The sequence below is a fragment of the Falco punctatus genome, assembly GCF_963210335.1.
Source record: "Falco punctatus genome assembly, chromosome: 2".
Taxonomy (NCBI): Eukaryota; Metazoa; Chordata; class Aves; order Falconiformes; family Falconidae; genus Falco; species Falco punctatus.
In genome coordinates, this window is record NC_137581.1 from 78830021 (window position 1) to 78855177 (window position 25157).

General features: G+C 38.3%; 1 protein-coding gene across 2 annotated transcripts in view; it reads right to left on the bottom strand.

Moving 5' to 3' along the window:
• The window catches only part of DSCAM (DS cell adhesion molecule), a 484929-nt gene that overhangs the window by 393012 nt on the left and 66760 nt on the right, over positions 1-25157 (bottom strand). For both annotated transcript variants that reach the window (XM_080376609.1, XM_080376610.1), the window contains exons 2-3: positions 18998-19315; positions 14296-14442 (exon numbers count right to left, since the gene is read on the bottom strand). In XM_080376609.1, coding sequence (XP_080232735.1) covers positions 14296-14442; positions 18998-19315 — 465 coding nt within the window. The remainder of the gene's footprint in view (positions 1-14295; positions 14443-18997; positions 19316-25157) is intronic.

Below are 25157 nucleotides of genomic sequence, written 5' to 3' on the forward strand. Positions count from 1 at the left end.
TGTTTTCTCCCCCTGCTCTTCTACTGGTTTCCCACTCCATTCTATTCACATAGTATATGCTCATACAGCCAGACTTTCCTAGACTGCTTTTCAGTTCATATCCATATCAACTTTAAAGCCAGTAGATCTTCAATGGCCTAACAGGTGGTTCAGCTTTCAAATTAAAATAATTTGGATCCAAGTTTCAACCCAGAGTTTATTTTTTATGGGCATCTATGAATTCTGGAAGCCAAGAATTCTGAACAGAAGCATTAAAGTTGCTCCATAATAACTGTCAAGCAGGCAAAGAGATACCCGGTGCAGTATTAAGGAGGAAAGGGCTTAAACTATTCTCTAGATCAGAACCTCAATATAACAGAGTGCATCAATGAAGCACTTCTGAACCCAGTAACCAAGCCACCCAGACACAGGATCATGTACTTCAATGCTCCTCATTAAAACACTGGATTGAATCCAGTACTGACTTGCCCCTGCGATGTGTCCGAGGTTAAAAATGCCTGTGTACTTAGCTTAATAGGTTCCCATTAGGGAAATGCAAAAATAGCATTGATTTTATTTAAGAAAAGTGTCTCAGATAAATTGTGCAGTTAAATGGCTACACTCAAAATTTTTCTGAAATCTGGCAATTTTGTTTCACAGAAAGTATCCTATGTGGATTTTGTGGAGTAGTGTGTTAGTACCCTTATGTTAATTAACTCAAAATATTCACTACTCTTTTTCCAAAAACAGGAATTCATGAAAGTGAAAAATAAGCAGCACATTAAAAAAAACACAACACACTGCTAAGACTGTTAATGAAACCAAGCAACTAACCAAAAATCATGCAGCTTTTTTATCCTATTACTTTTTTTACCTATAAGAATATATGGGTAGTTTTCAAATAGTTTTTACTTTGATACGAAAAAAAAAAGGAAAATATTTAGTTCTGAAAATGCTAAAAGGGAAAAGTTTTGGCTTTTTCTGCATTCCTTACAGACTTCTTTCTTTCTTTTTTTTGGCTGAAATATGACTTTTTCAATAGGATGACAAATTTTGGCCAGTGCAAGTACACATTCTTCCTGAAAAAGTAATTGACAGAAAAAATGCCCAACTCACTCAGGTACACCTTAAGTTCCACGAGTCTCCTGCTGCAAAGGGCATCAACCATGAGAGAGGAAAAAAAAAAAAAATCATCTTTGAGACAGAAAGAAGGAAGAGATCTCAGATTTTAAACACAATTAATTTTGATTGATTAAAACCACACAAAGTTGTTCTTTTTTTGGTTTAGTTTGGTGTGGTTTTTTTGCTTGATTTTGTTTTTAAGCAAATTTAGGACATTCATATTTATGGTCCTACATTCCTGTGTTTTCCTTCCAACTATTTATTATTATCACATGTAGCAAGAAAATAAATCTAAATGAAAGTGACACAGCAAAGGCAAAACATTTCAATCTTCTTTTAGCTTACTACAATTATAAGTAATGCTTTCCAAACCCACCTCTCCCACTGAGCTTCACCTCCTTCATCCTCACAAAGGGAGCTGCAGGCCAAGGCACCAAGAGCTCCATAAACAGAAATCTGAAGCACTGAGTACATGCAGTATAGAGTTTAATAATAAGGAAATAAAACATCTCCGTCAAATTATCAAGGGTTCCTAAACCTCCTCCACACTTAATCTATGCCTTTTCCTAATCCGGCACTTGAGAAGAAACAGAAAACATGGATCCAGGTAAAGGACTACATGTTAGGAGATCCTGCCTGAGTGTTTGCAGAAGCCTCAATGAGAAACAGAAACAATCTCATAGCTTTTTTTCAGTTCCACTCTATGTAAGACAAGGGTAATAATTTTACTTAAGGGAAAAAGAGATGTCTAAATAGACAGAAATAAAAGTTTCCCTGATTTTCTACAGATTTTGTGATACCTAATTTCTTTAGCACTTAAAAAGTCAGCTCTAGAAACTGCTATGAATAGCCATTGATAAGGATACAAAGAATATATATATAAATAAATAGAGCTCATGCAAGAAAGGGGAGCCATATGAAAGAAAAGGAAAGCAAAATCCAATGAATAACAACTTTTTCTTAAATCCCTTTTGAAAATGCACACAGCATTTCACAAAATCTTGTTGGGCCACTGACATTTAGAGGGGTTCTCTTTTTCTCACTTGTTCTGTAAAAGTGCTAAATGGATGCTGTGACACAGCACACGTTATCCTATCACTTCTTATTTATGGGTGCATTTTTGCTTCCCAACCCTGAAATTGCTTTTCAGCAACTTACAAACATCCACTCTGAAAAGAAAATCAGTTTTGCTTCTGTTGTTCTAACTGAATTTTTCCGAATTTTCTTGTTTTGAGAAAAAAAACGATTTCAAGATAACCAGTACGTTTATGAATTCAATAAACATTTCAACAGAGCAAAAGGGATTGCGTAGATTGATTAATCCCCTTATTTCTCTGGATTCTTCCATAAGATTTCCACATTGAAATACAATACAATGTTAGTATTTGTTCTTTCCTGGTTTTTTCCACTATTTTCTTTTCCTTAACCTTTCCTCTCACATCAGCAGCTGGTCTGTATATTACAATTCAGAATGAATTGCAAAAGATTTCAGAGAAATATATTATAAGCTCAAAATATTTTAAATTATGATGTGCATACATGGAAAAATCATTAACCTTGTAGAGACTCTTGCACTAACAAAATTTCTTATCAACAATTTATTTTACAGAAATGTTTTGTTGTCAGAACACACTGAGTATTTTTCTGTATAGAATATAACTATACAGTTTTTATTAATTTTTGTAAATCCACATACTATTTTGTACATTTAAAGGATCGGTTTTATTTATACTATAGTTGTATATTTGCATATAGTGAAATATCTTTAGCATTTCAGTTGGTGCCATTTTTTCTATTTCATCTTAGAAATAGTCTTTAGTTTTTAAACAAATGCCTTTCTTATCGGTCTTGTGTGAAAACCAGTTACAAATCAGAAGGGAAAATGGAGTACACTGTAGGATTCTCAGTCCTCAGCACAGACTAAACACTCTTACAAGCACAGAACAAATGTAAGGCTGAAAAACAGTAAAATATTTTTTTCCATCATTATTGCTCAGGTATTGCCTAGAGGATCAGTTGCAAGAAAAATACCAGGAGAAAAAAAAGATGTTACTTTTGTGTGGGTTATATCTTTTCAGAGAGTAAAATGTGGATTTTCTAAACAATGGTATTTAACTAGATGCAGTTAGACAGGATGTTTTACAAAGGGAAGGCAGCAAAAAAATTATCTGCCCCTAGGAAATTATAGTCTATTTATCTCTTTGTCAATTCAAAAATTAAAAAAAAAAAATCTCCACAGCTGAACCCAAATTTTTTTCTGAATGTATCAGGAATTTGGTTCTCTGTTTTAATGGAGAAGGGGGGAAAACATAAAAAAAAAATAATTCTGTAGGCATGCAACTGAAAAACAAGAGTGCTGTATGTCAGCTCTGTTTTCCCTGCTGGAATACATAATCCCTGAACAGAGCTTGCCCTGACCTTCCACAAGTAGCAGGGTAATTGTTCTCAGGGATTTTATGAATATCAGTATCTATTTTGCAAAGAAAGCCATGGATAAAAGAGGAAAATGAATTTGAATGTGCAATGAAAGTGAGCATCTAGTACTGGGCTGTTCCCCAACTGGAAGAGAGCCAGACTCGATCCCGGTGCAGAGAGCCAAGGAGACATCCTTGCCGTGGTACAGGACCAAGTTCTGCAGCTGGAGAGTTAAGGTGGCACAGAGGAGGAACTTCTGCATCATCTTCACAGCAGATGAAAATTTATAAAGACTGGGGCATTAATTTTACCATCTTTCCTCTCTTACCAGACCCAGTATCTGGGCAGCAGTAAAACACTCAGGTTTTGCACGAGGAAGCTGTACAGAACAATCCCTCCAGGGCACCCTAGCAACGGGTAAATCCTTCTGAGGAGGAGAGAACAAAACCAAAGCATAGAGCTGAAACCACAAAGATATACACAGGACACATCTCGCAATTCCTAATTCCTCACAGCCCTCTCAAGCATGTCTCTAGTGTCAAACTACTCCCTCCTGAGCTGCCCTTCTGCTTCCCCACGGTTGCATCCAGATTGCTGTCCAGCTTCACAGAGCCAGTGTGAAACAACCCCTCTGGGCAGTGATGTTTATTGGCCACTGTCTGGCTTGGAGGCAGAGGTGGGAATGCGCCCCGAGAAGGAGGATCTGGCCTAGGTTGGAGGGGGGACGTTTAATGCTATCCAGGTCAGGGCTCATCCCCCAGCTATGCTGCTGCAGAAGGGCTCAACAAGGACAGCCACTCACCTGAGATGTCAGCAGTGCCGGCATGAATTTTTAACTCCTCTGTTCACCGAAGCAGCAGTTGCTTTTGGTGCAATTCACTGCACAAGATGTGCAACCTTAGTTTTATGCAGAGATGAAATTCCTGTATTAATTCGTATTGAGTGCGCACAACAGTCAGTAAGAAAAGTGGCAGTGCAGAACATGAGAGGGATCTCTGTGACCTGTATCAAATTAGCTGCTTTAAAATGAATTGTGAGTATTCCATGAAGGTATCCAAATGACAGAGCCATTCAGATGATGGTAGGGGAAAGAAAACTCGCAGGTGTAGAAAAGAAAAGGACATAAAGAGGTAAGAAAGACTAAGTTGCCATAGATATATACCTATATCCTTCATTGCATGCACCCATAATTCTCTCTGGCAGCTGCATGATTAATTCAAAGATTTATTGATTTTTTTTTTTCTTGTTCAATCCTGCTGACCTGCTTTTGTTGACAGGTCTGTGTGGATCACAATCCTTCGCCAGCTGAAAGCATGGCATCATGTCGGTCTCTGTGGCCTGCAGTAAACATTCCGACTCATTCAACACCAACAGTGTTCAAGTGCATGGTAAAAACATGCAGAGCTTATTTCAAACCAAGCAAACATGAAACAACAAACTGGTAGGCTACTTCTGTTGTGAAAAATACGTGTAATTGCAATTATAATGTAATTTTGATGGTGGGAGAGAACATCTAAAGCCTTTAATTTTTCTTCTTCTGTACTCTCACTCTTAGAAGAAATTCACTAGCTCTTAAGTTTGCTAGCAAAACCAAAGGCATTTTGGTACAGCAACTACTTACAACACAAGATATTTAGCCTCTGCATCTGCCACCTTTCTGCAACAGGACAGTGTCTGCCCCTGTGCAGTTACACAGTTTAAGCTCATACATCAGATCACAGGCTTTCAAAATTCACTTGATTCTAACTGAAAGATCACCTGGCCCTAGTTGCAACCTTCCTCCAGAGAGAAAACATATATGCAATTAAAATATGCCTTTACAGTTTAGCAACCCAGGTGAATCAACCAAGACGTGACACTGATGTCACAGCAAGTGAAACAAAGCTCTACCAGGTAGGTACTTCCAACTCTTTCCAATAAGTCATTCTTCTAATGAGCCTTTCTGTTAAAACTGGACTGTTGATAGGGAAGACAAACCAAATGAGCATCTGTATGGCCATCCACAGCCCAAAAAATTTGCAGGTTTAGCTACTTAATAGCACTGTACTCCACAATGATGTTTTAATTGAAATCAGTTACCTGGTACAACAAACAACACTGGAAAATTCTGTTTATTTTCATTCAGATGTCACCTGTAGGTAACTTCTTGATGTATTAAAAATAACAACAAAAAAAAAATCACAGCTGGTGGCAGTTTTGACATTCTACTCCTCTCACAGTACAGCTAAACCATGTACAAAGGCAAAAGCTGTATGGTATAAAGCATTCTGGGTAATAAAGCACACACTCATTAATCTCATACATAAATTTCATCCCCTCATATCAAAACTGTCAGAGCTCATTGGTTGTTTTCTCAGGTTAGGCAGAGATTTGATGGGAAACCTCAAGCATACAGTGCTTACTGTGGTCATCTACTTATCCACTGACATTCAGAAAGGTGACAAGATTACAAGCCACTAGCAAAGCAGATTTATAAGGAAGAAAATGATACTACAATCACTATTTCAAAAAGTAAAAATGCAAATAAATAGAATCAGACTTAAAATCAGCACACTGATTCACCAAAGTCTGTTCCTGCTCCTAGTCCTTTGATATCAAATCTGATAGCACTAAGCCTTGCTATCTACAAATCCGATCCCCAAAGATCCTGCATATTAAACCAAAGCATTAAATATATTGGTTCAAATTTTCAATTCTAGAAAAAGTACATGAACCAAAAACTGTCTAAAGAATCATAAAACAAAGAGCAAGGACGAAATAGGAAAACATTGAGTGAACACCTATGAAGGTTAGCAGTCAGCCTGCTTATTTCACCTTTAATAAATATCTGGTAAACATCAAGTTAATTAAAATGCAGGCCATATTTACCTGACTGTTTTACAAACCCCACAGAGAAATAATATTACAGGAATTGAGGGGACTAGAAAAAGCTGTCCAGATGACAAAATGGGATTCACCCCAGGAAAATGAAAAAAATTTCAAGTACATCTGGAACGAAAATAATGTGACACAGATATTTCCAGTGAAAGACTAACTGTGCCACTGAATTCAGCCATGCTGAAAGAAACCTCTTCATGACTGGCAACATCAATAACGAGGTGGTAAAACAGAACAGTTAGGGCATCAGGTTGGATAACATTATGCATGGTCCAACAGACCCTCAAGTCCACAGAGAGACGTGATAGCTGCCAATGTATATGTACGTAGAGAAACGTGATAGCTGCCGATGTATATGTATGTGTGTGTATATATATTTGCATACATGTTTCTTTATACATGCACTCATAGATTTAGAGAGAAAAAGACAGAGGAAGGCATATATTAAAAAAAATTAGAAGAAAATCCAAATATCTGAAGCTTTAACACAGAAAGTAGAGTTACAACCTCTGTCCCTCTCTTAATTCATGAGTGCAAGAAGCAGTTCTGAAGGGGGCCTGAATCCAACCAAGTTTTTCCATGCATTTTAACTGTGTAAGTAGAAAGAAAAAAAAATTTAAAGTGTTGAGGGAATAAAAAAAAAAGATAAAAAAAGGATTGGGGAGTTATTGGGGTTTTCTTTGTTTGGTTTTAAAGTGAGTAAAGGGAAAGGATCCCTTCAGCTGATGGAAATGGAGGGCTGTCCAAAACAGAACAGCAACAGAGGGAAGAAAAAATTACCATACCCTTGTCTCCTAGACACACTTAATTACTGAAATGCCAGAACCACTGCTACTATTTGTGAACCCTGTTAGTATTAAAATTGCTTCATGTAGTGAGACAGAGCAAATTTTGGCTTTCTGCACTTTAAACACCAAGACACCCCAGTCAAATACATTTTTCTCCTCCGTCCCTCACAGCCATCAATGTTCTACGCCCTCAGAGCAGCCAAAACGTCCAGTCATGCTGAGGAAAATCTGTAAGTTCCCTCTGCAGGAAAACAAGTGTGTCTCTAATATTAACACCTCCATTTCACGTTCATGCTTCCCTGAGCTGCTTAAATGATCAGAAACGACTCCTTTGCCTACAATTGTATCACTCACTCTCTTCTGTGCTATCAAAATGTGATTCTTTGACATGTAGATCAGATGCTTTCCATCTTCATCCTTTCAAGTCACTCTAAACACCTGCCTCCCGCAAAGCTGTTGAAATCCCTGCATCCAATCCTACCAATCCCACAGCCAAAATTTTAGAATGATTGACCTGATCAAAATACTCTAGTGTAACAGAACAGAGAGCAAACAGAGCATAAGGCTGCTGGGTAGCCAGAGGAAAGGTCCTCCAATGAGCAGTTCTAAGTACGTTGCCTTGCTCAGACAGAGTTTTAGTTTACGAGTCAAAGGAGAGTGTGAAAAATGTTTGCATAAGCAGGAAGCGTTAAGTTTTTACCACCTCCACTTTCTAGGATTCTAAGACACTCTCCTCTTACAAGAGCAGTGCTCTCAAGAAAAATGCAGATAACTAGACATTCCTTAAATAATGTAGTAAATGACTTTCCTAGGTCCCTTAGGAAAATAAACATGCTGAAAGAGAAAGTGAGGAAGCAATATATTGTCTTTAGAGATGGGCAAGTGCACTTTAAATGTCTTCAAGAAACTTAGAGAACACATTACTGTAACAGCAAACCTACAGCCTGACCTGAACATTGCTGAACACTACCCACATTTACCTTCCCAGGGCACCAAGGAAGTTTAGCAGATGTAGGGGTTTCACTGCTTTACTTTGTGTGTCCCATCACGACTTTCAATAGTGGAACTAAATCTCACGTGTTTCTGGTAGAAGGTAGTTAACATTCATAATTTTATCTTCTATATGTCACTAATATTTAAGCATAAAAAAAAAATTGTACTTTTCATCCCATTCCACCTGGAGGTGGAGAAAATCTTGCATCCGGAGTATTCAGTGGCATACGTTAAGTGCCTGCTGAATGCTTGCTGGTTAGCAACTATGATTAAGCCCTGACATCAAACCAGAACAAGAAAGATCATAGCTCTTCTCTACTAGACACAGCCTCAATCAAATGGCTGGACTTAATCCCTGTGATCATCAGCAATAATCTAATTCTGAACACAGGACTCTGCCCACAGGACCACTCTCCATAAAGAGAGCTCTATTCCCCCCACCCCCACCTATGTACTCATGGCTGCAAAAACAGCGATTGCTCTGTGTAAACTGAACCACTGCTGTAATCTCCAAACCCCAGCACAAACAAAAACTGCAGTGCTGTATTTTAGATGCCACCACGTGATAACTACTGACAAACATTGACTGCTTACAGTCAACCACAGCAGTTCTGAAAAGCCCTTTGTGCAGTAAGAGATCCAAGAGCCCCTGAGCCCTTTAAAGGCAAGACTTGAGGAACTGTGTGTAAATAAATAATGCAATTCATTACATCAAATGTAGGTCATTGTACATCAGTGACACTTCTCAAGCTGTGGTCCAGTGTGTCTAATTTCTGGCTGATGGAAAGTATGCTGGCTGGAAGGCTCATCGGCTGTCATCTGCATGTCAATCACAGCCCTTCAGGGAACCGCATTCCATCCATGCTTACACACCTTTCCCTCAAAGCAGCTATTCTTTCAGTGCAGATTTAAATATGCCATCATGCACAGTCGTTATTATCCGTCTCCCTCCCTTTCTACCTTTTTTAAGCAGTCACACTTTATGTATAAACCAGACAGATTCTTGCATGGTATGTCATTAGACAGGAAAATGGGAATTCAGAAAGGTCAGGGCATGAACCTATTCACGATCCTGCTCTTGGCACTAAGCTATCAGACACACAGAAAAAAAATCGAAAACCCTCGTAGTTACCAGCATCAGGATAGGAGGCATTCATTACAGAAGTACAGTACATAGTGACAGACCAAATTTAATTTTCAGCCCTTCTCTTTGTTTCCATCTACTCTTCATTTTCCTCCTTTCTGTCTCTTTGCTGATCCCTTATACTGACCTTTCTTTTAAATAATCCCTTTCTGCCCTCCTTCCCCTATAACCACACCCATCCTTTGCTCTCTCCGGGGCTAATTAACACATCAACAGATTCGAGTTGCTCTTTGCTTTCACCCAGACAGAGCAGAATCAGCAGTTACTTTGTCTTTACCTTCCTTTCTAGCCCAGCTTCGCTGTTCTGCATGTGAAGAAGAAATACTACGAGCCAAGCACTAGTCTCCCGTCTGTCTCGCAGATGCTCAGCAGGAGCAGAAGCACAGCCTGTACTGTGCCACTTTTGTATACTACTGTTCCTTGGGTTTATGGCTGTTTTTGCCAACACACACTTAGCTGCACTCTGGTTCTGCAGAGCCTAGGCTGTTTTCAATGGTTAGAAGGTCAACACAAAGCTGATTCCAACAGTCTCTTTCTTTGGGAATGGTTTGTGAGGGAAAGCAGTAAGGAGGAAAGGAAACTTGACCTTTGAGCAAGACGTATGCAGCTACCAGTAATAAAACATTCTAGGATCATTTAAGCTTTTATGTTTAGCGTCATCTAATGTAAATGCATAAGAGCTGGTTACTGATACAAGAGAAAACTGCACATCATTATGCTACTTAATATAATTCCAGAAAATTTCAGACTCAATTTCAAGTCAACTGGCAGTATACCATGCCTCAGAAAAGAAGGATCTTCAGAAGAGACATTCTGAAGTTATAGCTGCAGAGCTTGGTACAGCATTGACTTGCGCTTTGCAAATCCCTTAAGACTTCTCACAGTTACCACCGGTCCTTCTTTTTTGCCAGCATCTCAGAGTTTCTTAGGCAAGACACACAACACTGGAAAGTCTGATTGCTTTTACTAGAAGACAAAGGTGGGCAAATAAGATATACTTTATGTATTTGTAGCAGATTGACAACTGCAGAGGTCTGTCCCTGTCCTTGTCTATCAAGAGAGTTTGTAACACAGCTGTATCCAGTGGAGGTGCCTGAATACCTCATCTAACAACTGTTATTCAAGATGGATCTTTCCAGTATGAAAAGATTTCTGTGTATTTGTTGCTGGAAGTTGGGGTTTTGTATTTTTCCTCAGAATAGATTCATTCAAGTAACTGGTTTTGCCTTCCTTTAAAAAGGTTTTTCCTGCTACCTTGGCCCCTAGAGGACACCCTGAAAAAGCTTTTTGGCCTCAGATTTGCTGTTACGTTGAAAGACAATGTGTAGGAGCAAATTGTCAATTATTTAGCTGTTCCCCTGAAAGACAAGCACATGCACACCTTTTCAGTTCACAGCTGTCCTTGCACATGGAAACTTCATAGAAGTCAGTATTTCTGGCTCCAAACACAGCACCTTCCCCCTTATTGAACAGGGCATCTGACCCATCTGGACACTCCTTGGTAATGCTCTAGCAATATGTCTTAGTATGTTTCAGCTCCCAATTACTTTACAATAAGCTGGAGGCATGACAAAATTGCAGCCAGGAAACAGAAGATGCTTTTACCCAGCTACATTTATTACATGCTTTGATTACTACGGACATCACTGTGCTCTCCAAGAGCTAAGCATACAGACAAAAGCAGATATCTCCAGGATAATACACTGTTACAGAAGCAAACAAATCTCACCATCTTAATCAAGGAACACCTCAAACACTGTCTAGAAAGCTAGTTTTGGGTTTTTTTTACATTATGAAAGTAAAAACACTTTACTTTTTTCTTTAAAATGTTACATTTACATTAAAAGAGAATATATATATATCAGTAAGCAGCAGCTGAAATAAAGGATTCTGGTTCATCTACAGTTCTCACTATCCTAGTAGTCAGAATGAGATATAGACAGACAGGTACATGACATATTTACTCTGAATTGTACTTGGAAGTATTGCATTGGTGTTTAAGCCTTTCAGGAAAAAAAACCCAACAAAAACAACAAAAAAGCTTCTCTGTTGGACCACTTGCATTAAGAGCTTCCTCACTGAAAAGCTGCCCTGCTTCCTGTCATAGGGGGTCTCGGATTCCCACCTGTAGTGTAAGTTTCTTGGCCTACTTGTATCTTCTATTTAAAACAGATATATCATGTCAGTGAAAGTGTTCTTCTCTTCTTTCTCCTCTCTCTCTTCCCCCTTTCCTTCTCCTCTTTTCTTTCTTTCCAAATAAACACTATCTAGTTTTCCCACAAAAGCCTTGTCCACCTCAAACCATGATAATCATCGCTCTGTGAGTGTATATCTTTTTATATTCTTGCTCTTTCACAGTAGAAGTTTCACCTCAAGATGGCTCTCAGTTTTGCTGATGTTAGTGGGTAGCCAATAAATTGGTTATATTAATAAACTAGAACAAAACAAATCAGAACTCGATGTTTTCCAATATTAAATGGTGAGATAAAAAGCATACCAATGAATCTGGACTCGTACACAGAAAAAATCCCATGCTAGCTGTGGCTGTATAAGCAAGCGTATGCATTTCCTCAGAATATTGATCATTAGTGGAAAACAGCTCAATAGCTGTGTTATGTCTTGCATCCTATCCATCGGCACTGGCATTCTAAGATGACAGGCTTGATCAATATCTACCATTTGAGTTCATGGGCATATTATTGCAAAATTGATTATGGGTAAAACTCAAGGCAATTGTTTTATGAAACACGTGTGGGTTCTGGTTTTTAAATGCTCTCACTATTAAGCTGCAGTTAAAGAGTATAAATGGTGAACAAACAAATCTTGCAATCACTGTGGTAAAACTGGAGCAATGTTTTCCTGCCTCACTTTTGCCCTTGCATGACAGATCGCATTGACCTGTAATCTAACTTGGGATTCTGTCTCTGAAACGAAGTCTTTTCTGTGATGCCATCAAATGCAATAAACTGATATTTGTAATAGTATCAGTTTTAATGAATTATATTTTACTTCCATTTAGATTTCTAACTGTTGAATTAAGGGATTACCAGATAATTAGAAACTGGGTTGTAAGTGTTGAAATTTGCAATAGATTTTTAATGATTTAGCCTAGAAAGCCACAGTCAAAAGTTGCGCTAAAGGAAAAAAAAATAAGTTTAAGTCCATATAGTTAAATGTTATTAAACGCATTTTTCCAAAAAACGTTTGGGGTTAAAATCAATATAGACTAACGAGAATGAAACTACCTTAAAATAGCAGCCATGATGGTCTGTGGAAATGCCACACTTTCTTCCCTAAAATAAGGTTTAGAGACCTGTGTGCCCTATTCCTGATTCCAGGGTGAAGGGCAGCATTGAGCCACTCAAAGATACCACATAGCTACTAAGTACTAACGCTCAAGTCAAAAAAATCAGATTGAGAGGATGCAATTCATGTTGACAGAGAAAATAGCCATGTTTTCCTATAATACAGAATGAATAAACTTATTAAAAAAAATAAGACAGTTGACCATGCGGGTATACACGTTCTTTTCCTCCAGCCAATACTCACACATACAGACATACATGCATCATGTAGTAGCCTACTTTAAGATGAAGAAAAGTAAACACATCCATGCACTATTGCATTAGATAATTTAAGCATAGTTCTGCATCATTATAAAGAGGTCAATGGAAAGTTTATTTGTGTATTTAAATACAACTCTGTCCTGACTATAATGGCTGAAGTGTTGTTGAGTTCTACAACTCAGGTATTACAGACCTCTTCATGGAAACCTACTCTGTTTCAGTTGCTCAATGACAAAAATAATATGCCATATCAAAGTATAAAAAGGAAGTGAATTTACCAAGCTTAAACAGTGCACCAGTAGTACAGGACAACTGATCATGAATTAGATGGTACTTAAATATCTACCACATCCTTAGAAAGCTACTTGAAATAGATTTAAAAATAAATAAATAAATTAAAAGATGGGAAAAAAAACCCTTACGTAAGGAATCAATAAAACACAGAGAAATAAAATCTATGAATCATATAAAAACAGACATTTCCATCAATGCCACATTTTTCAGGAAAGAAATTATTAATATACTAAGAAGCACAAAAGCATTTCTATAAATTGTAGAACCATTAACACAAACACATTCTTAAACATACTCTGCAGCGACATTTAACTCAAGCTACTTTTTTCCATTCTGCATTACCCTGGAACAATATATTTCAAATTTCTGCATGCATAAATCATTTGTACGTGTAACAACAGCTGCGCTGCACATAATATAAAACTTAGATATGTACTATGCTTTACAATGTTGGATATTCTTTGCTTGAATTCTCTGCACTTCCTGAACAATGCCTCACATTTCCTCACTTTGTCAGTATTAATGCATATAACTGCTTTAGAATAGATTTTTTCACTTCAGTATGTTTGGCTTACAGCACAGTTTACCATGTGCCTAATCCTCCTGTGTTATAAAATCATAGAATGGTTTGCGACGAAAAGGACCATAAAGATCCTCTAGCTCCAACCCCTTCATCTAAACATAATCGAACAAGTTTAGACTCAGGATTTCTAATCCATACTTAACATTACTGCTGAAAAACAATTACAACCCAACACACGCTTTATGACACATTATGACAATTTCTTTGGTACGTAAGAGTTCCTTATCAAAGTTAAAATGTGAATCCATTGCCACAGCACCAGGAGGCTGGTTTTATGTCTGGTATAAAACAAAAAACATGTTATCTTCCCCTCAAGCATGCTAGCAAAAGCAGGGCTGTCTAAAACCTTCATGTCACATAAAGTCATAAGGATGCAGCAATGCTAACATGAAATACGTTACTAGAAGGATGACATACCATTCAGCTATAACTGACTTAAAGTAAACATCAGGCATTTGGGAGGTGGGGGTGGGGGTGGAACCCAGGAATCATAGCTGCCATTGCCAATTGGAAAAGAAAGCCATAACAGCCTACCTGAGACAAGCGAGACTGTGTCTTTCTCCCATGAGACAACAGTGATGTATGCCTCCACAGAGGAGGGGATAATGCACTTGAACACTGCTACATTGCCTCTCATGGCTTTCTGGTCCTCCACACGGACTGTATAGGGTTCCCGTAAAACTGAAGACAGAAGAAGATGTTTCATTAAACAACTCATAATCACACATCTTACCCACTTCCTCAGTTAGCCTTGCAAAGTTGCCCCAAAAAGGTTACTCAGGTTGTGAATTATTTTGCAAAGTAATACGAAAGAAATCCCACATCTTTTCATTTCCTCAAAATCTGCATTTCACCATATTTCTGTGTTCTTCCCCTACCTAATTCTAAGGGCAAGGAGAAAGGCTTCTGTAAGAATTGAATATTTATATGGGTAGATGATGTTATGTCTCCTGTTACTTGTCTTGTTTCTCATGCCACGTTTCCCATCACAAATTGTTTTCTGCTCTATCAGAGGGTACAAAGTACATACAAGTACTGTGTGTAAATTAGACATCCAGAGGGTAGAAGAGAAGGTCAGTGTCATTGAGGATTTTGAAGAAGTGAGAACCAAAGGAGAAAATCGATGGAGGTGACAGCCAGAGAAAAAGCAAGGTGTCTCAGAAACACAGAGAAATGATAGCAGGTAAGGTAAGAGCTACATCCAATTGACCAGCACCACAAGAAATAGATTAATGGTAAGAAACCAGAAACTATAAATCAGAGTTGTATTAAAAAACAGCATGGGGGCACTTAGACCCACAATATGATTTGTGTAGCATCTGGAAGAAATAATTTAATGGACAAAGAGAAAAAAGAACAGCTGCAGAAATCTTTCACATCGAACTAATATTGCTGGGATGAGATGAAGTTGCATTGGGTAGGAGAAGGAAAATAAGGAAGTTCCTGGCTCTGAAAAAACTCAATGAAGAATGAGGGGTGAAAAATCCTATGAGCAACAATTAATGGAGAAGGTGGTAGAGCAGAGAAGAAACAGATTTTGTCTACTACAGCCAGTAAATGGGTAAGACAAGAAGGACAAGCAGCAACATAGACTTTTCACAGAACCATAAGGTCAAGGGGCAAAATAAGAAATCAACTCAGGCAACAGTTACGTATCTTGAGGTGGTGAGCAAAGTTATACATCTTGAAGAGACAAACAGTTTCAATGAAGAGAGGGATGAATGCATTGGAAAATGGCATGTGTGTCTGAGGCATGTATATGCCTGACGGTAAAAGTTATTGGGCAGAACAACCCCAGTGCAGCAGTATAACCAAGCCAGCAATGCTGAATTGCCACACTACGGTGACATTTCCTGCCTGCATATCCTGCCCACAAACATACACCAAGCTTTAATAAATACGTCTAACCACACTGATTCTAGACCAAAGAATCAGTAAATCCTTTGCATAGTTTACAAAAGTATTTTTGTACACCAGAAGCACTGGAATTTCTAAATGTCAGCCCCGCTTCCAGTGTATTTCAAGAAAAAGAAAGGCAGAGTACTGGAACATAACTGTAGTTTCCACAAATGCAAACAGCATCGGTTTTTGAGGTCCAGTGCTACCATTGCAAAAAGGAAGACTAAGGTTCAGCATCCCAAACAAGACTGTAGCAATGTAACATCAGGAACCCAAACCAAAAGTAAATAAATTAATTATAAATTAAGCATCTTTTTAAAAATCAAAACAAATCAATTTTCTATAAGATAGACGTTGCTAGTTTTTTTAAAAGTCAATAATTTATTTTTAATCAAAGGTTAAGCTTCTTAACCCCTATTATAAGTGCTGAACTGGTATGACAAGCAACTTTAACGCAGCAGCTTTACAACACTAGCTGCCCTGTGATGAAGCAGCCCCCTAATCTTATTCTACACTGGAGGGAATGGAACATAGATCATCTTAATGAGGCTGACTTTTGTCTAATGCTCATGCTTCAGCCATTATTTACAGAAAAGGCTTGTTAGCAGCAATATCCTAGCACACTATTAAGACTATTTCTATTTTTACAGAACCATTGACAGTTTTGAAAATCTGCCCTGTTGATCATTTCAGTAAAAGCAAACACATGTGGGGCACAACAACTGGAAAGAGGTTTATTCATTTCCTTGCTTAAAAAGTTTACATTATTGTGATTTCAGAAGCCCCTCAGTTTTTTCTAGATCATAGGTAATTTTATTTTTTTTTTTAATCCCAGGTCCCTGCATCATGAATTTATATGAGAATTTCAGCCTTTGCTAAAAAGATATATTCTTCCCTGCTGAGATTGCACAGGAAAGCTTGAAGATGAAATGGAGATATTGGGAACAGCCTGGAAGAGGATTGTGTCTGAGTGTCTAGGTGTGGGGGTTATAGTTTTTTGTAGGTTGGGGATGTGTGTTGCATTAGGTGCAAAATTACAGGCATAACCACAATTACAATCGTCTGTGAGCTGGAATCCTTGTATCTGCTACCCATAACCTCGGTGAAGTAGGTATATGAGCTTCAGACTTCTTCAAGCCGACTGTGAGAATAGGTAGAGCAATATTATTCTTTATATAACTGTACTATGATCTGATGCTCCATTGATTGCTTCTGTATTCCTAGGAAATCCTATTGCTATTGCAGAGCGCTGGAAGGAGGAGGAGATGGAGAAGAAAAGAGACTAGAAAAGCCTCCTCCCAAAATTGTGCTAATTAGGCCCAATCTGAAACTGTGTACAGATTTCACATGAACAGAAACGTAATTGAAAGTTACACACAGTTTATCACTTTGTATTTGAGCAACAAAGGTTTTATCATCCGAATGTAAAATACACTTACTGCTATACACAGAAGACTGTCAAAAACTGTATTTTCCTATGATTGGAGGACTACACAGGCCTTTGGAAAAAATACTAACAGTTATTGTCTGCCATTGGGCACAGTGATAGCTCTGACATACAATACCAGTTCATATGAAGGAAGGGGATTTGCTTAACTTGTTAACCAAACCTCAGATTAACTGAGAGATTGAATCATATGGAAGAATGAATGAATCGGGGGCAAAAGTCCAAAAAGGGAAGGAAAAAAGGAGAAAGGGACATTTTTAACTTGGCTGAAAAGAGTCATCAGTTTATGAGTCAAGCAGATACAGCCACCTACTGCAAAGCCTTTTTTTTTTCAGGTCTTTCTTCTATTTGTGAAGTTCATTTCTCAAGCAGAGGAGGACTTCTTTTGGGTTTCCATGGATAAAAGAGTCAATGCTGAGCAACAGACCCAGCTTCATTCTGTCATCCACATCATATGCTTTTACAACTAAATGACCAGTTCAGAGCCTTAGCTAGCAACGTTGCAAGTTTCAACCTCCCCTACACTACCATATCAGTTTATCTAATAAACAAAAAAACTGGAAACTAATACTGCAAATATGCTGATCAAAAGATGGTCAAAATTGAGATACATTAACAAATCCACAAAGGACAAAAAAAAAAAATAATATTGTGTCCTCTCCAAATACAATTCTGCCAGACAACTTGTCCGCAAATCCATTAAAGTAAAACCAAAAGCACAAAACCCAGAATGGAGTTCAAAACATCAAGTCGGTTACTATGCATTCTTATGAATCTTTGGTATGCAAATTTTTTTGATTTGTGGACAACTAAACATTTGCAGAAGCAGTATGCACCATTATTGAAAATCCACGTACACATAACGTGAACTTTCTTCTACTAGTCACTTCTTACGCAAAAAAGAAAACCCATTTTTCCAGACTAAAATTTTAGTAAGACACATGAATTTCATGGAAACCTGTATTTTATTCATCTTCTAATTGTCTACAAACTACAGATCTCTGAATGATAATTTATCATTAAGAAAAGAATAAATTCTCTTAAAGAGAGTTGTGGACAAATTACTTGCTAATTGTTCAGTTTTCCCTACGTAACTCCTGAGAAGGCATATCTCCAAAAGGAAAGATACGAAAAGACTAGCATAATTCCAAAAACAACAAAGAGGTTATGAGGATTTGCATTGGCCAAGGGTCAGCTCCCAGACTAGCTTTTGTTTGTTTGTTTGAATATTTTAATTAACTGAAGAGGATAGACAAGACCTTCAAAAACTATGCAATCATGTGTTTATGTGTTGTAACAAAAGGCCTGATTTTGATCCCACTCTAATTCTCCACTGGCTGACCAAATCTGCACACAGTCAGTATAGAAAACAGATGCAAAACCATTATGCTCATTTGCATCTTTTAGCTTAAAATGAAAGCACTGCGTATGGACCAACATCAGTTGCTGAATCGTTACACAGGAGACAAGTTTCTCTCTCAAAACAAAGCACAAATGAATACAAGCAAATCAGAAAGGATGTGATTAGGCAAGCATTCCTCTTTTCTTCCAGCCCCTACACAAAATCTAAACACTGCATCTTTTTCTCTCCCAGCTCTTTAATAAGTAAGTATGGTCTGATTAATGATTTCATTATTAATTCCTTTTTCCTTATATTTGTGCAGAAGTTCAACTTATTATGATCTTTGGAAAAACTAACTTTTCAGCACCAAAATAATCCAAGTTGGGGAGGAGAGGGAAGAATCCACCATTTTATTTAATATTGTGAAGAGTTCAGATGTTACACCTCTGGCCCATCTTTGATTCAAAGCTGCTGCTACTATTCGTCTGAAACACCCAAGCTTCCTCCCTCCTCAAGCCTGTTTGAACCCAATAAAAGGCTATACTTACCGGCCTTAATGTGAACATCCTGACTTCTGATTTTCCCTGAAGGATTTTCAGCTGTGCAATAGTAAGTGTTATCATGGATTAAGTTATTAAAGCTTGAAGGAGGGAAGGGGAAAATTTGGAGAGTGCCATTGGGGTGGACGTGGCGGATCCCTGGGACATCGTAGATCTCCTCGCCCGTTGCTAGGTACCATCTGAGCGTCACAGGGGGAATCCCTGCTGCTGGACAGGGTACCAATGTCCCTGTGGTGCTAGCAAACACTACCTCTTGCAGAGATGCATTGACAAAATATAGACTGGCGTGTAGATCTTCACTGAAAACTGTAAGACAAAAAAGAAAAAGAACAGACCTTGAAAACTTAAGAAATTGCAGCTACACAAACCAATTTGACTGTTATTTGCCACAAGATCAAACACAATGCCTAGGGAAGGTAATCAAAACATCAGGATGCTAACGCAATCTCTAATAAAATGTTTCTCATTTTAGAAGAAAATATCACCAGATTAAACACACTAAGTGGTCTACATCCAAAAGTAAAATGGGAAATCCCTTTCTTTGCAAACTGAAACAGATCTGATAGTTATTGCATTTGCTGATGCAGCATTCTTTGTAAGGCCAGGAAAAATCCAGCAGTAATCTACTTCCATGAAATCTCTAGCAACTAAATTTCCACCTGGAACACAGGCAGTTTCTGTTAGCATTTATAAATGTATTTTTACAGTCTTTCCATGGTGAAATGATTTATAAAGTAATAAAAGAACTGAACAACCAATGAAAAAAATCCCCATAATTCCTTAATAATAATACGTATCCATACTTAATACAGATATAACTTAACAAATACATTAGATACTTTGTTCAGGTCTTTCTAACAAAGACCTATAAACCCAGGCACAAAGCATGCTTATGGTGATCTTGGTTCTTCCATCCATGTGACTATAGTCCCACTCCCAACCTTTAACCCCAGATTCCGTAACATTGGAAAAAAAAGTCAGTATTGGTCAGAGCACAAGATGAGCTCTCGTTCTTCTGAACACTTCTGCCCTAGGCTATTCAGCTATCACCTGGAGGGCTTGAAGGCTCCAGGTGGCTTGAAGGTTCCCCAATGTTTCATCCAAAATGCCTTCCTAACCCTCTCTGTCTGAGGGTATATCAGCATAAAGCATACTTTTTACTTTCCAGTAAACAGTAGGAGACATTACCAATACCACCACTCTGCTGTGCATTTGCCTATACTGCTGACTTGTAAAAAATCCTGCCAATTGTGCTTGACACAAACACAGAAACGCATATTTCACTGCATCCTGAATACAGTAGATGCTGACATGATTTTCTAAAGCAAGTCCAGTAAGGAGTAAGTTTTTGAAAAGGTAACCATAGGGCAGCAAGCCCAAATGAGCATCATTCAGACAGATTTCAAGATTAACTTTCATTTGCACAAGGTGGATGCTATTATCCTGAAAAATAACTTGCAATCCCAACGTTAAGTCATGAAGTGCCTTGTCTACCTCTGCCACTTAGTCTTATGGCAGCTTGGAGTACAAAATGGATTAATTTTTTCCTTCTCTCTTTTGACATCTTGAGAAGATATAAGCTGGAAAGATAATATTGAGAAGATATTATCTTGGCATTGACCATCAGGATAGACCACCTCAAAAGAGCAGAACTGGCTCTGGGAATCCCTAAAAAGAAAAATATAAAAAGAAAGCCCCTCCTAAAGCAACAGGGAAAGATGTCTGGCATGCAAGAGGCAGCCAGAAATATGGGCATCACAGAGCAGGATGAAAGGCACTTGGAGATTCTGAAAGAAGACATTTCAGCACTAAAGCTGATAAGTCCCCACTTATAAATGAGACAGGTGCTAGTACAGAATAAAGTCCTTCAGAAGAAACATATTCTTCCTAGTTGGCACAACCCTAGGAGAAACTTGGATATCTGGAAAGAAAAAATAGGCATAATAGGACTAAGCACAGGAAGAAGCAGGGCTGAATAAGATGGTGCCACTTTTACATAATTGCATTTCTAATTATAGTCGTACTTTGAAGCAAGAGATCAGTATTGTTGGTAGCATAATAGAGAACTAAAAAAAATTTTGGCATTGTTCATCTGCTGTACAAGCTGTTCTCTAAAAATACAAGTGAAACAATTAACAGGGCATTTTAATTTCCATTGGCCAACAAGACATTCACATAGAAGTAATAAATACAGCTCACATTTGCCAACTTTTATTGTGCTATACTGCTTCTTAACAGACATTCACATAAAACTAGTAGGTTTGCTGGCTGAGAATAAAGAGGTGAATACCAAATTGCAAATGCCATAAAAATAGAGAATATCGGGAACCATGTTTGACACTACCATAGAATCTAACTTCCTAATCAAAATGCAGCGCAGCTGAACTAGAGACTCATACAAGCAGCACATAACAATGAATTTTTCCAGCTGCTTTGTATCCCCTGTAGAAGCTTTCACTACTTTTGACAAACTTTCCATCCATCAGCCTATACAATGGTGCTTCATTTTAAAACAGCATCTGGTACACATTCATCTTAATGGCAGACACAAACACACTAAGAGCCCTGGAAAATAATTTTAGTGCTATAATACACACAGATATACACAGTACTGACAATCCAGATGCATTTTGTGGTGGAAAACAGTGTGTAAGCTACTTGGATACATTCAACAACAAAAATGGGATTTCAGAATCTTTAATTAAAAAGATATTTCTCTTCAGCATTCCATGGGAAGAAAGTGATTAGTTGAGTAACAGAACAAGCGATATATCAAAACCTAACTGAAACTGAGACAAGTCAAAGTATGTAATTATATATTACTTAATGTTAAAATATGATCCAACTAAACACCATATTTTACAGTAAGCAGAAGCAACCTCAGACTAAAAGTTGCAAGGGACAGCAGTAGGGAAAGCTGAGGAGAGCTGTATGTACGTAACAGTGAAAGAAATACCTGAAGAACCAGGGGGGGTGATGGGGGCTAAAAGGTAAGAAAAGAAGGGGGGAGGGGAGCAGGGAAATCACACAGGTTGTTCTACCAACTGCCTCAGTGTTGCTCTGAAACAAGGTTTTTGAAGTATTTTGTCTCCAGAGCAATGGCTAAAACCGTGAGGGCCCAAGCAAAGAGGCACAGGCCTACCTCCACAGCCTGCTCTGCAAGAGCGGCCTCCGCGGCACCTCCAGGCCAGAGCTGAGGTGCCCTGTGGCTGAGTGACTGCCCTTGGCCTGGACAGAGGTGACATCAGCATTTCCAAAGAGATGATGTCAGTTAGCAGTTCAAGGGAATGAAAGTCAAAGACTCCTCCTGAATAAGATTTATTTATTTCTGAAACCAATAATACCCGAGGGAAACAGGAAGAGGTTGGCACCCCAGCAGCACTCAGCGGACTCCACAACTGAAATGAGAAGGGGACAAATCCTCTGCACCTGCAAGCACCTCAGGGCAATGAGGTGAAGACCTGCTCCCTTAACTGTGGGGTTAAAGGAGCACATAAACAGCTTATCAGATCAATAGACACAGGACAACAGACACTGAATCTCAGGTTAGATAGATACCATTGTCTTATGCATACACTTACAATGGAAGGGAGGGAGAAACATTTTTTGCAAGTTTAGTCAAAATTCCCTAGATTCAAGCATATGAAGTGATAAGATGGACTGATAAAGTATAAGAGGTTCCTGCTTTTCAGGGGAGACAGTGCAGCCGCATTGTGCCTAGCAAAGTGCTGAATATGTCAGCCAGATAGAAAATTTCTTTCAGCACTTAAGAAATCTATCAAGTAAACTGGCTTATCTCATGACAAGCTGGTGGGTGAGGCTGCAAGTCGATCACACTCAGAAAGTGAGAATGAGCACTGTCTAGGCAGTCCAGGTAGATGTAACCAGACTGGACAGAGACCGGTATAAAGAGCTAGGCTGGGCTTTGCATTTGCTATACCTCTACCTGTTGGCATAGTTTTTTGGATTGGGCTTGGTTTTTTGGATTGTACAGAGGTGATCTTTACTCTCTTCTGGCATGTTACACCTTCCTCCACATCTTCAGGGTGCTGTAGTTCCTACATATATACAGATTGTGGACTTGAAGGTCTTCTATAACAGCCTAGCAAATAACATTCCTGATATTTCTCCCTTTAAGGCTGTTATTTGTTAAGTCCTCATTGTATGTTACACAAGACAGAACAGGCTGAAACTGGTGCTTCACAATGCTATTCTTTCTGCCCAGTAAAAAGATGTCACAAAGTCGTAAGAGAAAAGATGCTACATTTAAACTACCATACTGGATCAGGCTCGGGCTTGCTCTGCATAGGATCTTGTGTCCTGAAGGATCAGCATCAGCTGCAACAAAGGTGAAAGATGACATGCAAAAGTGAATTGTGAAACTATCTGTCAAAGGGAGATCCTTTTCTTCCCTTCCTCCACTGTTACCTGTGCCCCACTTCAGACTGCTTCACCTTTAAGAAGCTTTACCATAACGACACCAAAAGTGAAAACTTTCATGGAGCTTGCATGTAACATTAGAAAAATCTGTATCTGTACAACTGTGCCAGAATGCAACGCAGAGGCTTGGTGTTGTACATTTCCTTTTCATCGTGTTCTCTTTCATGTTTTAGTAAGTTTAAGGAACATACTTGTTATTTTTGAAGCTGGCTTTTTGTGCCATGCACTCTTACAAAGCCCGTTTTCCATGTTGTGATTGACTGCTTAAAAACCCAGGTTTTCTCTGCAGTTTTTGAAAGAACTGAAGAAACTTCGGGCAATAGACAATTCAACGTATAGAAAAATATTAACAAAATGTCTCTGAACAGTGAATTGATAATTACATTTCAATTACCTTCCCTGTCCTTTCCAAAGGCTAAATAATACTCCTGTAATGCTTATGCAAGGGGAAAGTTTGGTCCTAAATGAGTAACAATTTCAAAACAAAGGAAAAATTATTTCTCATCCCTTTGATTAATCAAATCCAGCATGAAATATTTATATAGATAAAATAAAAGATATTAATCAAAGTGAAAGTCTGGAGCAATGAGACCACCGAGATTATTTAGATAAAATAAAATCAAAGTAGAAAAAATAAATTATGTAATTAAGCATTGACTACTCTCCTGCACCACAGCAGGTTTATAGCAATAGCCATAACTATCTTACAGTAAAACATCAGGTTTGACACAGCCCTGGACATTAATATTTCATGTCCTTATCTCCTCAGTGACATTGTGGACATGAACTAGGAACAATCAAGTATTTTATTTAGATTTAATAGAACATACAAGTTGTCATCTTAAAATTTTAAAATTGGTCATTGTTAAATACCAGCAAGATAAACACAAGAAACCTAGAAGCAAACCCAAGGAATATAATAAAAACATAAAAATTGAAATTAAAAAAGAATAGTATAAAGTCTAAACTTTCCCTCTGTCAGAAATCAGTTATCCAAGAACACTGATTTTTCAGAAAGCTCCCTCCTGGTGCTGACTCTTGCAGTCTGCACTTGGAATTGTAGACACCTAGGATCACTTTGTACCATGACACGACAACACATTCCAGCAGAAGCTGACAGTTGGGAAAAATCACTGCAGGCATCTTTTCACCCACACAAAGCAGGTGCAAAGCAGGATGAGACACATTCCCTTCATCAGTGAAGTGACTAGGATCCCAGGTAGTCTCATCAATGCATCAAGCTTCAAACACATTTTAAGAAAAAAAAAATAAAAATCAACAGCCTGCACGCCTTCTGGAGGATGCCTTTTCCTGAGACACCCAAGGCACTGTGCCTAGGTTAGGAGAGCAGCTTTTCTGAGCCTCCTGCACAGCTAACATAAGATGACAAACACAGCTTAAATGCAGTTTAGACATCAATTATCTGGGGCAAATCGCTCACTTCACTTGGTCCTCCATCTCTACCACTTAAAGAGATATTAGGACAACTCTCTCAAAGACCTCAGGTAACTGAAGAATGCTAGCACAGCTACCCCAATAATTTTAGCTTCTGGGTGGATGCTTGCTGTCTACAGTTGCAGGTCCAGGCTTTTTGGCACACGCATTAGTCTAAAAGCATCATATCCTTTGCTAGCCCTCACACTAGCAATTCCACAATACATCTCCCCATTTCAGAAAATTTTAAAACAAGGCTTTTTTTGTGGTTTCG